General features: G+C 37.1%; 4 protein-coding genes across 5 annotated transcripts in view; 3 read left to right on the forward strand and 1 right to left on the reverse strand.

The window, feature by feature from the left end:
• The window catches only part of LOC109060992 (signal recognition particle subunit SRP72-like), a 12,503-nt gene extending 11,979 nt beyond the window's left edge, over positions 1-524 (forward strand). The window contains exon 18 of the mRNA XM_019078141.2: positions 1-524. This exon is cut by the window's left edge and continues 159 nt beyond it. Coding sequence (XP_018933686.1) covers positions 1-13 — 13 coding nt within the window. The 3' untranslated portion in view covers positions 14-524.
• Positions 525-1,850: 1,326 nt separating this feature from the next.
• On the forward strand, positions 1,851-5,740 carry LOC109060994 (ADP-ribosylation factor-like protein 9). Its single transcript, XM_019078145.2, has 4 exons — positions 1,851-2,164; positions 3,102-3,270; positions 4,060-4,235; positions 5,088-5,740. Exons 1-4 carry the CDS (start codon positions 1,946-1,948, stop codon positions 5,262-5,264), a joined length of 741 nt encoding a protein of 246 aa, XP_018933690.1. The 5' UTR covers positions 1,851-1,945; the 3' UTR covers positions 5,265-5,740.
• Positions 5,741-5,854: 114 nt separating this feature from the next.
• On the forward strand, positions 5,855-10,575 carry LOC109060993 (testicular haploid expressed gene protein-like). 2 transcript variants are annotated; one of them, XM_019078144.2, is made up of 8 exons: positions 5,855-6,034; positions 6,126-6,144; positions 6,226-6,282; positions 6,450-6,578; positions 8,276-8,404; positions 8,785-8,926; positions 9,051-9,185; positions 9,865-10,575. In XM_019078144.2, the coding sequence occupies exons 1-8, from the start codon at positions 6,025-6,027 to the stop codon at positions 9,976-9,978; spliced, it is 735 nt and encodes a 244-aa protein (XP_018933689.1). In that variant the 5' UTR covers positions 5,855-6,024; the 3' UTR covers positions 9,979-10,575. The 2 variants fall into 2 exon arrangements, with proteins under 2 accessions (XP_018933689.1, XP_018933688.2); XM_019078143.2 differs by having other exon boundaries at positions 5,873-6,144.
• A 1,029-nt stretch (positions 10,576-11,604) lies between these two features.
• Positions 11,605-16,220, reverse strand: LOC109060996 (homeodomain-only protein). The gene is made up of 2 exons (XM_019078148.2): positions 15,805-16,220; positions 11,605-12,270 (listed from the first exon to the last, which is right to left on the reverse strand). The coding sequence occupies exons 1-2, from the start codon at positions 15,964-15,966 to the stop codon at positions 12,193-12,195; spliced, it is 240 nt and encodes a 79-aa protein (XP_018933693.1). The 5' UTR covers positions 15,967-16,220; the 3' UTR covers positions 11,605-12,192.

Here is a 16,220-nt window from a genome sequence, read left to right on the forward strand (position 1 = left end):
GGGAGGATGGTAGATAGAGAGAGATTTCATCTAAACTTTGGTTTGCTTGTTTTAGAAACTCTGAGAAACCGTTGTAATAATGAAGACACAACCGCTCCAGTGGCCCGGAGGATGAATTGCAAAAGTTTCAGTCATTAAATTCTGAAGGATGAGGAAAAAGAATGTGATTTTTGAACGTCAGTGTGTGAGCGATACTGTCTTATGGAATAATTGGGAATCTATTGTCAGTGCATTTTTTTTTAACCATCCAATCCACTATGTTCATGCATTACTATCAATGTTAAAGAGTCTGGGGCATTTCTCCTTTCTTTGTTTTCCCCCCATCATATGTTCTGGACCTTTATGAATTCTCTGTTGATTTTTTGTCTCTACTTGGTACATGAATGCACACAATAGAAGCTGTTTATGAAAAGCTGAGATGTCTATTTTTTAAATCCAGTGCTCAACCCTGATTATAATTCTGAACAAACTCTCCTCAGAAACAGATCTCCAGTGTTATGTCTTAATAAAAGATTCCTGGAAAACTCGAGTGTCTTGCTCTTTCATATGTAAACTCTTAAGGAGCTGTTGGCATAAGTGAGCAGTATGTGTAACTGTTTAACCATTAAGGCAAAACCATTGGTTTTTATGCACTGGTCAATTTTGGGATTGTGAACTATTTTGCTTTCATAAAATGTCTTCTTTCAGACTATTGGAAAGAAAATACACATTTAAGTGTTTATCTTTTTACTCTATTTGTCTCTAGATTTCAATTAATATCTTTAAGAGATATTTTCCATTCACTGAGCCAAAAATCTTTACTTTAGTAGCGTTTACATAAAGCAAACTTTGCAGTATTATTCTTATCTATATTCTGAAGGTTTTTACAGAGGGGTTTGTTCATATATCATTTGCTGGATTTCTATAAAATTGTATTCTCTTCTGCCAGATTTGAAATGATAAAAAGAGAAATCCAAAATTCCCTCTATGAAAATCTTTAAAAATAATGTCAGCAAGACGAGAATTTTCATAACTTGGCATTATCCAGTGTTCAGATGTCTGTTCTGATTTATGGAAATTTATGGAAATGTGTGCATATTTTATTAGATAAAGCCTTGTTTGCTTTTTAAACAATATTTCAGAAAACTTGTAATATAACGCAATTGTTAAAACAGATTTATTGCTTGCAGAATCCACAGTCAGTTCTGCTTGCTTTATCTGTCTTTGTATTTTTAAATCCTGGTGTATTTAAAATAAATAAATAAATACAAAAAAAATTGCCATACAGTAATACTTCAGAGTTGCATTATATAAATGCAAAAATCATAAATAAATAAATAACCTTCTTTAACATTTTCCACAGTGTGTTCGGTCTAGAACAGATCATTTTATTTGTAGGTCATCTATTTCTCCAGCAGGCGGCGCTGCCGCTGCGCGTTAATTGATTCGCCGTGTGTTTGAGCGCCCTCTGCTGGACCTGCAAAGCTGTGCATTACTTGAATCAAACATGTCACTGACGATTGTGCGCCTTTAGGTCAAAAAGAGTGACTCTCGGCGGCAGGTTAGTTTATCTGAGGAGATGATTAGAGCTTCGCCTCTCCGCTGTTTAACTAAAGATGAGAATCTCCCGCGGTCTGCTGTGATTACCTCCATCTCACGAGACCGCCGCTTCTGTTGTTGATCTCCATGAAACGCAAAAACTCGGGTTAGTTACACCTTTTCCTTTTTTGTGGGGAAGACGAAAAACCTCATTTAGCGCTTTCAGAATTCTGCAGGAGTAATTCTATTCTTCATTCGCGTTATTTCCACTCACCGGAAATATCGACTTCTGGAGTTTCTAATCCGCTTGGTGATCCGCGCCGAGGCCCGTATGCGGCGCATCATGTCCGGGTGCGTGTGAAAAAAAGTATCGCATTTGTTTACATTTCAACTTGATTTGATTTGGAGGCACGAATTTAGCGTAAACATGCCCGGTGCGCGCGAGATCGGGCTGGTGGGCGCCGCGCTCGCGCTCACGGGAGGCGTCGCGTGCGCTGTGTGTTATCTGAGGAGGAAACATGGGAGGAAAACACGAGAACCTGAGAAAACAGAGAGAGAAGGGCTGAACGAGGACGGGAGCAGAGGAGAGCACGTGCATAAAGCCATCAAGACCGACAGTGCACTAAAAGCGCCCGTGATATCAGAGGTTTGTGGGTTTGATCCGGTTTTATCCTCTCGGATTGTCTGTTAGCGCAGTGTTATGGTTGCACGGGAGGCCTCAAAGCAGAAAGTTCTGCAGAAGTGAAAGAAAAAAAAATCAGTCGGTTTAAAGTGAAAACAAGTGATTTTAAATGTCATTAATAAATATTATTATTATATTTAATGCTTAACAGGTGCAGTCTGTAACGTATCCTCATAAATAGTAGTATATAGAAAATATTATTATTATATAATGCCAATCCTTAAAGCTGATGTAAATAATTAAAAATGTCATGCAACTTCAATATTTCCCTAAATTTGAATAATTAATAAACATGATCAGAATATGAAATGTTTTAAAAAAAATACTTTAAGTATATGCAAATAACATAATTTATAATGCTAGATGCAAATAGGTTAAATATCATGCGACCTGAATTCATGTTTTCATTAAAAAAACAAAGGTATAATAAACATAATGCTTGAATAGGATACGATGCAAATAGCCACTTATAATAATATTATTATTATAATAATTTTAATACAGTATAATTTATCATGCTTAACAGAAGCTTAAAGTAAATGCAAAATAATAGAAATGTCATGTAATATTGATTCATGCTTTAATAAATGTATAATAATATATTAATACACTACATATCTTTGTACACTACAGATTTTTTTTTTGTTTGTTTTTTAAGTAATTTTAAAGTGTTACATTGGAGTTTATTAAAAAAATTCACTCAAAATAAATTTGCATGCAGCATTTGCATTTTTGAGCATGGTGCATTGATCAAATGAACTGCTTTTGGTTTATTTTATGGACCTCCTGTAGTAAAATCCGCCTCTTCCTGTGTGTCAGTGTGACATGTGAAGCAGCTTTACTCTCCCGTCATGCTATGATTTCAGTAAAGTAATGCATGTTTGTTCTCTGTGTTGTGCAGCCCAGGTCAGCAGGTACTCAGGTGCTGGTATTGGGTCTGGACGGGGCGGGAAAGACTAGCTTACTGCACTGTTTTGCCACAGGTAGCCTGGAACAAGACGTGTGTCCCACTCAGGGCTTCAACGCCATCTCCATCAACAAGGAAGAGCTTCAGATCGAGTTCTTAGAGAGTAAATACAGCTCATTTACACACACATATTATGATTACTATAGATAAAAAAGCAGCATGGTGCTTGCAACACCAAACTCATACAGTAGGTTTGAATCCAAAGGGAATGCATGCATTGATTCAATAAATGCATGCAAGTTGCTTTGGAAAAAATGTTAGTACCACTAAAAATTTTAAAATTAGGTTTTATTTTTATGTCGTTTTCATTTTAATTTTAAAGTTTTTGTAATTTTGCTGTGTTTGTCATTTGTATTTTTGTTATTTAAAAAAAAATGTCTATGTAGTCTTAAGTTTTAGATTTTAGTTTAATTTAGAATAGTTATATTAGTACTTAATTGAAGCTTGTTTCCACCACGTGTGGAAAAAATAAAAAAAAGGCGATAGAAAAGGAAGTTTTTGTCAGACTTTTTTTCCCCTCACAAATCTGAGAAGAAAACTGTAAGATATAAACTCGGTATTGCAAGTAAAAAAAAAAATAAAAAATCTGAATATTTTATTCTATGGCAAAAACAGAATCGCAAGATATAAACTCAAAATTCTGAGAAAAAAGTCTATATTGCAAGATATAAGGTCGAAATTGTGAGAAAAAAGGAAACAGGCTTCCATGGTACTTCAACTTAAACAAAAATTAGAAAAAAATAAAAAATAGCTAAAAAAAAGCTTAAATAATTATTATCAATTATTATTATTTTAAATTTAAGGTTTTATTTCAGTTAACAAAAATAACCCTGGCTTGAAGTGAATAGTGTAACAGTGTGATAGTGTCTTTTGTGCTTCCTCTGTCATGCAGTTGGAGGTACAGAGAAGCTGCGTGATTACTGGCGGATGTATTTGTGTAAAGCGCGTGTGTTGGTGTTCGTGGTGGACTCGTCTGACCCCGAGCGATTCCCTCTGGCTAAACGTCTCCTGCACCAGCTCCTGTCGGCCGACCCCTGCCTGCCTCTAGTGCTGCTCGCAAACAAGCAGGTGAGAGCGTCTGCTGCATGCGCTCTGTAATCCTCTCTCAGCTCGAGCCGTCTGATGGAGTGCATGTCAGGACCATCTGGACGCTCAGACATGAGGTTAAGGTGCTGACGTGCTGGATGTTCTTGCAAACACATCTGGTGTGACAGACGGGCCTTAAAGTCAAGATGAAATCAAACTGGCCCATGAATACAAGTTCCTGCTTAGGGGTGTGTGGTATTGACAAAAAAAAATATTTTCTGTCATTTCATCGATATAATAGTTAGACAACATTTTGCTGAGTGTGTTTTTGTGCTGGTACCTTGACTGATTTGGGCCTGTTGTTGACACATTCTGTGTAGTGGTAAATTCACAGCAGTGACAGAAATTAACGAGAGATACTGTATATTAATACTTAAATTAATAGGTTACCCAAAAATGAAAATTTACTGAAAGTTTATTCACCCTCAGGCCATCCAAGATGCATATGAGTTTGTTTCTTCATCAGAACAGATTTGGAGAAATGTAGCATTACATCACTTGCTCAGCAGTGGATCCTGTGTAGTGAATGGGTGCCGTCAGAATGAGAGTCCAAACAGCACAAAAAAACAAACACAAAAACACACAACTAAACCACACAAATCAATTCCATAAAAACATAAAAACTGCGTTTGTAAAGTTTTGTGAAGTGAAAAATGCAAAATGATGCAAAAAAAGTGCAGTATCAAGGCCTGTTTTCGATAGACAATACATGTGGCACACCCCTATTCCTGTTGTTTTTTTTTTTGGACTAATTGATTAGTGCATGTTTTTTCTGTTATTAGAAACATGGTCCTGTACCAGGATCTTACACATGCTTCGCTCTCTCTCACGCAGGATGTCCCCGGGGCCCAAGGGATCACTGATCTTTACGAGGCACTGGATTTGGGTAATGTTGGCGACGGGCACCGGCTCAGTGTGATTGGTACTCAGGTGAAGAAGGGAAAGTCTGGGGCCAACGCCGGTGTGCAAGATGCTCGTGACCTCATCATAGAGATGATGTCAGATGATTGACCACCGACTATATGTCTTTAATATGGCTTCCTATGGTCCCAGTTATGAAGGGCTTTACATTCACCAAAGAGTCTTCAAACCAGATGACAACAAAACAGCTGTTTTTGTAGTAGAAGAGAGACTAGTTCTCTTAATAATCTTCATGACACTAAAACATTATGATTGTTATAACTGAGAAAGAAAACTGAGCATTTTGAAAAAGATGCCAAAGATAATCATGTTTTTCAGTGTATTGCTGCTACTGTTGTTATTGTGGATTATGGGATGTTTGATTATGAATTAACTTTGCTTTGATTGGTTTATAATGTAACTTGCTGACTTGTCAGTAAGAAAAGTCTATAATCAAGATGACTGTATGTTATTTTTGTAACTTGACCTTTCTGTCTTTAAATGGCTTTTTGTTGCCAGAAATCAAGTGAAGATTTGAGCAAATTGGCGATTGTCTTTTGACAAACATTAAATATGAATTGAAATGACTGAATTGTGTTTGTCATTTTTGTAACAAAAATCCCCTAATGTTATTTTTAGCATTAATGACATCATGTTTAGAATCTTTAGAATTGCTGGAATCTCTGTTTATGATGTCACTCTTACATGGTATGTTAGTTCAGGCTAATTTCAGCTCTTCACTGAAGACAGAGCAGGACCATGTGACTTTGGTTGCCGTAGTAACAGCTTCCTTAGCAACCGTCGGTCTCTATTGTGACATTCAGTAAGCTTTTAGTTTCCCAGGATTCCTTTGGGTCTGTACCTGGACAGAATGGACTCGGGTAAAGTCTGCATTTAGAACAAAGCCTAAATGGTCTTATGTTATTTTTATTGAAAAATAGGTTAATATGATTTTTTTTCTTTCCCTGAAAGAGCCTGAATTAAAGGATAGGTATGTATAGGAGAAATAAAAACATTTGAGATTTCTTTATCATTTCTATTTGTAGGAAACTGATAACATGTTTGCTTGTAGGATTTCATTTCTAGCTCAACCAAAGGAGTCCAAGACCATTTGGGCCACAACACCTTGGTAACACTTCTTTTGCATGTTCTTTAACTTGATTATAACCTAAAACTATGGTGTCAACCATGAGTACAAATATACCTGAGGCTTATATTTTTCAAACAAACATAAAACAGTTGTTTCATCCCTTGATCCTGCTGACTTACCTGTTGTGCTTGTGTTCTGGGATTCAGGATACTGACATGGGGAAACCAGGAATCGATTCGGCCGCTGTCCCGCTCAGCACTGCAAGCCAGTCCGAGCCCCAGAATAAAGGCCCTGGCCCAGCCTAAGAGAGACTTCTCCCTCCAGATTCAGCTCAGGTAGCGAGAGACAACACAGATGTCTTACAACTTCCATTTTACTTAGTTCTTGTACACTAATGTTCAAAAGTTTGGGGTTATTTACAATAGTTTTTAATGTAGGAAATAAATACTTAAACCTAAATTGGATCATAAAATATGTTCTAAATTCTGCACCCCCTCGTTAAAGTAATTTACTGATTGACTAAACCTAACCCCACCCCTAATCCTAACCCTAACCCCTCCCCCATGCCTTCTGCTAAACCTACCAATTCTAGGGGGTACATAATCTGGCAGGGGTGCAGAATTCGGCACAACACATTAATGGACATTCTTGGACATTGGTCAAAGATGTGTTTACAACGAAAATAACCTTTTCTCTTTTTATCGCCACTAGGCTAACAATTTTAAAGAATTTATGGCAGCACTTTATTTTACAGTCCTGTTCCTCATGTACATACTATGTACTTATTATAGTAATTACAATAACTATGTAATAACTAGGTACTAACCCTGAACCTACCCCTAAACCTAACGCTAACCCATGTAGTTGTACCTTGTATTACCAGAACTTTCTTAGATAAATACACTGTAAGTACACTATAAGTACATGTAAGTACATGTACTGTAAAATAAAGTGCAACCAAACTTATTTTCAAACCTATATTATATGACATTATAATGTGAGTTTGCAGGGGTTTTAAACCTCCACAGCAGCTACTCACCAATAGCAAATTACAAGAGAACAATATGTCTGTTGTTCTCTATGTTCGCTGTTGATGATGAATTATGATGATTGTTAAGCACCTGAGCACAGCCTTTTAGACTCCTCCCCCAATTACGGGTCATTGTTTATACATTCAGACATATTCAAATATACACACGTAAACCTTATTAATATTTTGTTAGGTTTTCAGTTTTTCTTTTTCTTTCTTTTGTTTCCTTTTCAAAAGTGACACTGAGAGTTCACTTTTAAAAACCGTAAATCCTTGAGTGGGCGTGGCATGTGGATGCTATGCAAATTAGCCCCGGCAAGCCCCGCCTTAACGCTGCAACTGATTCCAACAGAAACTGTTCTTTTAAATTGTAATAACATTTCACAATATTACAGATTTTACTGTATTTTTGATCAAATAAATGCAACTTTGGTGAACATAAGGAACTTAAAAAAAAAATAAAAATCTCGCCAACCCCACATTTTTGAATGGCACAGTATAGGAAGCTCAGGTTTAGCTGTTTCAGCTTATACGGAAGGAACGTTTAGGTTAATAATGAATGAGCTGAGATCAGCATTCAGAATCAAGCATGTGACGACTGTTAGTTTGCCCTACACCTTTTAGTGGAAATGAGAAAGCAATCCATAATTCTTGCTGTTCATTTTTGGATGCTTTGAGTAATGCAAGTATACGAGTCATATGCCTGAGTCCTATGAATTAGCAGATTAAGTCTGATGCCAAGGAGATAATGGATAAAATGAATTTAGTTCTCCGAGTCCAGCTGGCAAGAGTGTTTCCAGCCCCGTTCTCCACCAGAAAGCATAAAAATCACTCTTATAAAAGTCCATGCTGAGAAATATGGGTGTGATTAGCATAAACACACTCCAAATCCTAGTTTCAATTGTTCCTAGTGAGCATCCTGTGACACTCGTCCTATTGTCTTATTTGAAAAGGCGGATTTTCACTCGGATGTCAAACGTTCCCTCTGCAATCTTCCTGCAGGAAAGAGGAAGAGGAGGAGGAGAGGAGAAGGATGAAGATCTCCCGCCCTTCCTCTCATGCAGTGCAGTATGAGAACATTGTCCGTCTAGCGACTCCCAAAACCCGAGGAAGAAGTGCCCAGGAAGTGAAGTAAGAGGTCAAATAAGAGCCTGGATACATTCAAGAGATCTTTCCAGAACTAAAATTAGCTCCTGCTGAGGAGGAAGCCAAAATTCAACATCTGTTTTTGCAGTAGCACTGTGTGTGTGTTCTTGATTCTTCATAAATTATTCTAATATGCTGATTTGCTGCTCAAGAAGCATTTAATTTTTTATTATTATCAGTGTTTGAAAACAGTTGTGCCGCTTCATAATTTTTGTGGAAATTGATACATTTTCAACAGAATTCTTTGATGAATAGAAAGTTGAAAAGAACAGCATTTATTTGATACACCATAAATGAATTCGCTCTCCCTTTTGATCAATTTTAACGCATCCTTGCTGAATAAAAGTATTAATGTTTTTCTGTAGTTATCCACACTCATTTTTGTGTGAGCATGACTGTCCCATCTGGCATGTGAGTCCCAGTGTAAGGAACGTGGTGGTCTCACCTCGAATCCTCCAGCTGGCCAACCCCAAAACCAACCACCCCAACTTCACCAGCAACAGACAGGTCTGAACTTACAGGAGCAACATCGCTTTTAAACCAAGAACTGGTTCTGGTGCTTAATTCATAGTGACGACGAGTTTTACATATCCAAGCACCATTCACATTGGCTTTGTGTGTTTGTGTGCAGAATGTGCAGACATTCATCTCATATGCAGCTCAAACAGCCAAGATGACGTCCAGACTCGAGCAGCTCTCACTGCCCAAACTAAGAAAGAACAGACACTTCTACAACCCCGGACGACCAGAGAGTCCGATCCGAACTGTAAGAGACAGATGGGCTTTTCACACTGACATTTCAATCCCCACTTTTAACTTGTTCAATCTGATTGTTTACGCAGTGTAGATGCTCATGTGGTCAAATGCGTTTGAACAGCCACTAAATATAGCCTTCTCTCTGCCTACTGACCTAATTGTTAAACATTAAATTTAACAGTAAACAGTACATTTGGTTTGAAGGTGGGATTTTATTTTTTTTAAATAGCACAATGTTCTCATACCATTCCTGATTCTAACGCAAACCCACAGTATTCAGCGTAGTTTTGCAGGTATTAGAGCAGAAACGAGAGCTTGCTGTTTTCTGTTGTCTCCTTTTGCGTTCATAAGTATAGTGTGCAAACCCATTTCACAATATTAGATCGAAAAATCAGAAACATACATACACCCGCACATAGCCCTTCCCTGGAAAGTGGACAAAGAAGATTAAAACACCAGATGTAAAGGGGAATGTGTCTCCATTGTGTACTTGTGATCCAATCAACCAAAACGCATTTGAATAGCAGGTGTAAACAGGGCCTCAGAGAGCCTTGGAATACAATTGATAAAAATAAAAAAACCTGTTGGTCACCCTTTCACTTGTTTTAGTTGGTAGGTCTACTACGACATGAAATCTGTCTGGACTCCCAAGTGTGGATTGATTCAGCTGTCTTTGGCTTCTCTTACAGGTGTCTAGGGGAGCAAGGAACGCCACGGCGAGTGCTCGGATCCAAGCTTTATCCACTCCTAAAGCCCTCTCTAAAGATTACATCCCACCCAGAGAACCAACATGGCAGCCCTGAGAAAACAAGACATGCCACAAAGCAGTCATCGTGTGCAGTTATTGTATTTTGTCACTTTCTCACCACCCCCCTTTTCCTATTAAGAGCTTGTTGATTGGTTGAACTCTCATTGCTTTCGCACTGGTTTTCTAATCACGGCCTCAGATTTTGACTCTGGACTACTTTTGACTGAAATTTAAGTACCACATTATTCTTAGCCTGCTGCCAGAACCGCCTGGCTCCTCAAACAGGACTCTGTGTTTTACGCCTATAGTGTTTCCAGATTCTCTCTCGGTCTAGACGCTGCAAGGGAATCTACGATTATCAGCATCTGGTATGAACATCTGTGCAAGTTTTCTTGCCTGGACTTTCATTCTACACATTCAATTAGATTTTACTTAAGGTATTTCATTAGTTCCATTGCACATTAAATTTACTGTTAAAAAACAATAAACAACCCATTTTAAAAAAGTAAATCTTTATATTTAAATATTTTAATTTACCAGGGATGCTTTGTAGTGATTCTTTAATTGAGTAATTGAAAATGAGTTGTCAGTAACTCAAAAACTGTCACATTTTTGCATGTGTTTGGACTCTGTCACTACAGGAGCCAGTTGGACCTCAGATCAGATCATTTTTTCCTGCTGTTCTCTCAAAGTCTCTCCTATTCCCATGATCCTCTAAATCTCTCTCTGACCCATGGGTGACAGATTCTACTTGTGTCTGTCGAGTTGTCGTGGTAGCACACAAAGCCACGGCTCTCTGTCAGCCATTCAGATTCAGTAAACAGAACTAGTTCCTCTAACTATATTAACTCATCAAACTCAACTGAGTCAGATCCTCATCAGACGGATTTAGATGTGAAAGATTCATGTGTAAATAGCATCAGAGATCAATTGAGGGAGGTATTCCAACATATATAGTCATGTTTAAAATTAATAAAACTACATATTGTGGTTCTGCTGTGTTGATTGCAACCCATTTTGCAACCCTCTCTCTTCATATATTTAAAAAAAATAATAATAATTTCTTACAGTGCTTGACAGTTTCATATTTTTTTTTATCCGGTACTAACTGTATTATTTTAATATCGTCCAGGATATGCCAGGAAGCTTGCTGCAGTGTGTTTGTGTTCAGCTCAGCATCTGCGCTGCAGTCAAATGAATGTTTGTTTTTCCGTTGAGGGTGTGGGATGTTTTTTCATGCCCCACTACTCAAACACACACACACACACACACACACACACTCGTTTACCACTGCAGTCAGCTGCGCTCTGCCAACCATTTAAAAGTTGGCTCGTCTGTCCATCCTTTGCTTACTGGATATGTTTAAACATTTAAATATTTTATGAAACGCTACCATCAGCGTTTGAGTCATGTGGACTGTGTTGTTTAGTCCACTCTTCCACCATCCTTGTCATCAGGATTTCATTTTAAAACCTCTTTTGCTCTCCTTAACACGTTTCAGTTGGTGTCCAGTTTTTCAGATTCATTCAGAACAAGCTGTTTTGCTCAGCTGTTGCCCTTTCATAGATTAGGAAACTTAACTCAGACATGGTTCTCCAATAATTTCGATGAAGAAATATATCAACAAATTGTCATACAGTTAGATTAAATTAAATAAATGTAACATTTACATACAGAGATCTTTGACTTTTGATATTGTAATATTTATTATGTGAGCAGACATTGAAACATTACAGAGATTTCTTATGGACTTCTAGTAGAGGCAGATGTGAGAATGCTGTGGTCTATTTTTGTAGGAGAAAAAGCAGAAGACGAGTCAATTTGTTCTCAATTTAATCTCAGTGTCTAGCACAAACAATTGAGATGATAAAGAGACCTTTTTTGTTTTAGGTTTATAAATAAAGATATAGATCAAGTGTAACTCTCTGATGTTTCTCAGCTCCATGATGATCCTCCTAATGATAAAGCTCTATACTAATCATTCGACACATGAAATCAAACCCTGACATACAGATGTAATTCTTTATATACAGATGCTTACATTTAGTTTATTTACGAACATTCAGTAGTTATGGCAATAAAATGTATGACATACACACACTTCGTTTTGAGCAAAAGATTACACCTTAGATAAAATAAAAATATAATAAGACTCATATCGCTCTTCAGACTTCAGAAAACATCCTCAAATAAGAAAAGAGAGAGTGAGATGGTCTACTGAACAATCACGGGAGCAGAGAGAGAAGAAGAAGAACACGAAGATCTTCTATCAGTCCTTCACTGATCCCAGTTCAGCAGGGAGACCTTCTGCTTTCCTCCACTGAGCATTTCGCATCCTGAACCATTTCTACAGAACAGAGAGAGAGAGATTAGGCCGACTGTAAATCAGGAGATATCACATAATTGTACAGTTTTTTATCTCATGAAAAAAATTGGACTGGTGCTTGCAATAACTTTTCAATTTGTATGTTTACATGTACCATTTTTTATCAGTTGGAATAAATTCAAGCCAATTTTGGATTCTGAAAGCTCTGTTTATATTAATGCAAGGTATTTTATTTTACATGCTTATTGTTTTCCTATTGATCTGATTGTTTCAGGTATAAATTTATTTCAGATCAAGCTCAATCGGATCAGTTGAAGTGTTAACATGAAGGCTTTTCAATCGAATTAAGCCGTCGATCTATAAATGGAGTATTTGAATGCGTTATTCAAATCTGTTTCAACACAAGTGAAGAACTGAGTAAATATTTCACTTTTACGCACTAATCTTAGACTATCCCAAATTAGCTGATTTTCAGAGAAACAGAGTTGCACAACAGCTCTGAGGTACAATGATCTTTAACACTAGCATTGCAACACACTTGCAAAACTGTCAGTGTTTTTCATAACAAACCATGAGTGTACAGTATATAAAAAGCTCTGTATAAAATCCCCTTCTTTGGTAGGGTGACTATATGTCCTATTTTTCCCGATTTCTAAACTCAGTGAAATGTCTGGGTTTTGGCTTCGTTTTCCTTTTGTTTTCATTCCTGTTAAAGGTAATGACTGAAAAGTAATTTGACCAATAGCATGCATTGTACATAATTGACCAATCATGGCATAATGCATTAGGTAGAGAGACCATCAATAGAAAAACACAGACATTTTAGGCAATTTAGAGGCATAGTCACCCTACTTTTGGTAGTATTTTGTTTGTTCACCTAAAAAATATGCCACTATGTTTCAGAAGAACAGCAAACACTGTGTGAACTGCATTTCTGTGTTTGTGCTAACAGCAGCGCGGCTCATCTTCACCTCACTGGTTTTAGTGCAGCATGTGTAGTGTTTGGATCCGAGTCAAATGTTACACATACTGCACTCAAACCTGTGAGGTTGTAGTCCACCCATCACTAACCCTACAGTACATACACACAGAGTGTTTACTAGCCAACACGGCGAGCAGGCATGACCGGTTTACAGAGAGAGAAAGAGAGTTGTACACCTGTTCCTCATACCGCACCCTCTGTGTTCGAGTTTTCTTAGCATTAAAATAATGCAAAGTGGTGATTCATTTTTTCCCTGGGTCATATTTGCCTAATAAAGCCATAGACGAGTCACTGCGCTTAGCTTTCAGAGTGACATTTTCATGACAATTTTGCACATATATCACATTCTTAATAGTCTTCACACAGGATCATATATTAGGGTTATTGTGGGTCTTAGAAAGAATAAGTTCGCCCTTCCACGAATTAAGGCCTTGAAAATGTCTTACATCAGAGCAGAAATCAGAATCATGTTGCATGCAGTGCTTTAAAAATAATATCTTCCTCTGTATTTTTGTCTTGTTTTCCAAATTGTACATCTAAACATCCTTAAATCAAGATGCATTTAATTAAGATGCAAAATGAAAATAAGAAGTCTCAGAAAGTCTGTTTTCCGAAACAATTATTAAAATAAAGTTAGGTTATGATTAAAACAAGAACCAATATCTGCCAATGGTGTATGAAAACTTGTTTTCACTTTGAATCAAGTTAATTTGGCAGACATTTGTTCTTGTTTTAATCTTAAACTCACTTCATGTTGATCAGTTTCACAGAAAACAAGACGTATTAACAGTCATTCTGCTTCTCAAGTAAATGTTTCTTGATTTAAGCATCTTTAGACATTCACAAGATAAAAAATAACAGAATTTACTTTAAATACACATTTACCAAAAATATTTAAAAGAACAGAATTTACTTGAAATAGACATTTTCGTATTATAAATGTCTTTACTGTCACTTTTAATCAATTTAATGCATCCTTTCTGAATAAAAGTATTACTTTCTTTCCAAAACCCCCAAATCTTTAACATTGTACGGTATATTAACTATGACTTGGGCAGGAGTGAATGCAATTAAGTACACTATATACATTCACACACCTAAAATGGTGAATTGCTAAGCCTGTTCTATTGTGCAGGGTGATTTATCACAAAGGCGTTCACATTTTGCATAAATGCACTTGGTTTTTCACAATCATAGTGACAGAAACAGACCAGCCTCAAGAAGGAATGTGTTTCCAGTAACATTCTTCCAAACTTCACGCTGTCAGCACTGAAAGTGTTGCTCACAATCTCTGAAGTATCTATTAGATGCTGTAAGTAGACGCATTACAGCATTACTAACTGCCCCGTTACATCATGACTCCTGTGTGGGTTTTTCCTTTGAAAGAGTGTGTTTAGAAATCAGACACAATGCGTTTGAACATGTCGACTGTATCCGTAAGATGGAAGGCGCATCCGGAGGCGCTCCGGGTCGCCTATTGTGCTCCAACACTTTGTTTATGGTCAGTGTCAGCTCTCCATTCACATGCCTTTGGCTTTTAATGCTGTCAGTGTGTTATTTTGAGCTGGTGACAGCAAAACAGGAATGAAGACAATGCATGAGAGGAGCTTGCATCATGGGTAACGTGGCTTGGTTAAAGATCTCATGTGTTCACTGAGAAGTTTCATGTTCACACTCTGGAAGGGTTGATCCATGAACTTTCATAATGCAATTAAGAGTTTTGACCTCCAGAGCGACTCAGTTTGTTTAAGTAAAGACACTTTGAGCAATGAAAAACACCTCTCTTTAACATTTATTGTCGTTATTAACTTTCTCTGATCAAATAAAGTCAGGCAGGTTGTTATGCAATAAAAGCTCATAAAGCATATGTCAAACCATGTTGACTGAAATAAAACATACCTTGGTATTATCATATATTTGGACACACAGCATAGCAAGTTTTTAACTTATGTGATTACACTGAGATGTAAATGCCGTGGTACAATAGTATATAAGCAGCATCCCAACTAACATAAATATGTATGCTAATGTTCACATCAATCATTTCTCAAAGGTCGCAGAACATAAAATGTTTTAAAACTGATTTTTCTTGGTTATGTTTACGTTACAGAAACATCAAGGGAAGGTTGAATTTGATAATTTTGCAAATATTATTGAAACATTATTTTGAATGTTCTCTAAACCATGTGAAACCAAGTAAGTTGTAAAGTATATAAAAAAACAAAAAACAGACTGATGTCAAACATGTTTCAGAAATCCATGAACAATGTATAAATAATGTTTTTGTGCAAACGTTTTGATAACGTTATTAAAGACCAGATATCTGCTCTAATATATATATATATATATATATATATATATATATATATATATATATATATATATATATATATATATATGTATGTATGTATATAAATATCACAGGCAGGTTTTGACATTAAAAATAGAGTCATGCGCTTATGATTACAACACTAATAGATAGATAGATAGATAGATAGATAGATAGATAGATAGATAGATAGATAGATAGATAGATAGATAGATAGATAGATAGATAGATAGATAGATCTCACCGCTGTCTCCTCTTCGCTCAGCCCACACTCCGCTGAGATCAGCATCAGCGTGGTGTAGTCGGGATGTTTGCTGACCTTCGTGAAATTCTCCTCCAGAACTTTAATCTGATCCTCCGCTAAACGCATCCCGAACATCGCCATCGCGTCTCCACTCGCGCTCATGTTTCAACTCCAAACAACTGAAAAACTAAAATCACAACTCGACTGATGTCAGTCAGTCTCAGCGTGCCATGCAAATAAAGTCCAAAGTCTGGAAAAGAAGCGCCAGGCTCCACGAGGAAATGCTGTGGAAAAGGGAAAACTCAGTTGAGTGCGTGTGAAACGCCTCTCTTCAGTGGCAGCAGAGAGTGCAGTCGCGCCAGCTGTGTGTACTGTACCTGATGATGGCCAAACTCCATCTGCCTCGCCTCTGATCA

Source organism: Cyprinus carpio, chromosome A14 (genome assembly GCF_018340385.1).
Source record: "Cyprinus carpio isolate SPL01 chromosome A14, ASM1834038v1, whole genome shotgun sequence".
Lineage (NCBI taxonomy): Eukaryota > Metazoa > Chordata > Actinopteri > Cypriniformes > Cyprinidae > Cyprinus > Cyprinus carpio.

Excerpts from the sequence above, each read along its gene's own strand:
- LOC109060994 (XM_019078145.2), top strand. The coding sequence starts at position 1,946 with ATGCCCGGTGCGCGCGAGATCGGGCTGGTGGGCGCCGCGCTCGCGCTC. Across the intron at positions 3,271-4,059 it reads TCAGATCGAGTTCTTAGAGA|TTGGAGGTACAGAGAAGCTG; the intron begins GTAAATACAGCT and ends TCTGTCATGCAG. Across the intron at positions 4,236-5,087 it reads TGCTGCTCGCAAACAAGCAG|GATGTCCCCGGGGCCCAAGG; the intron begins GTGAGAGCGTCT and ends TCTCTCACGCAG.
- LOC109060993 (XM_019078143.2), top strand. The coding sequence starts at position 6,101 with ATGATTTTTTTTCTTTCCCTGAAAGAGCCTGAATTAAAGGATAG. Across the intron at positions 8,927-9,050 it reads ACTTCACCAGCAACAGACAG|AATGTGCAGACATTCATCTC; the intron begins GTCTGAACTTAC and ends GTTTGTGTGCAG. Across the intron at positions 9,186-9,864 it reads CAGAGAGTCCGATCCGAACT|GTGTCTAGGGGAGCAAGGAA; the intron begins GTAAGAGACAGA and ends CTTCTCTTACAG.
- LOC109060996 (XM_019078148.2), bottom strand. The coding sequence starts at position 15,966 with ATGAGCGCGAGTGGAGACGCGATGGCGATGTTCGGGATGCGTTTAGCG. Across the intron at positions 12,271-15,804 it reads TGAGCGAAGAGGAGACAGCG|AAATGGTTCAGGATGCGAAA; the intron begins GTGAGATCTATC and ends TCTGTTCTGTAG.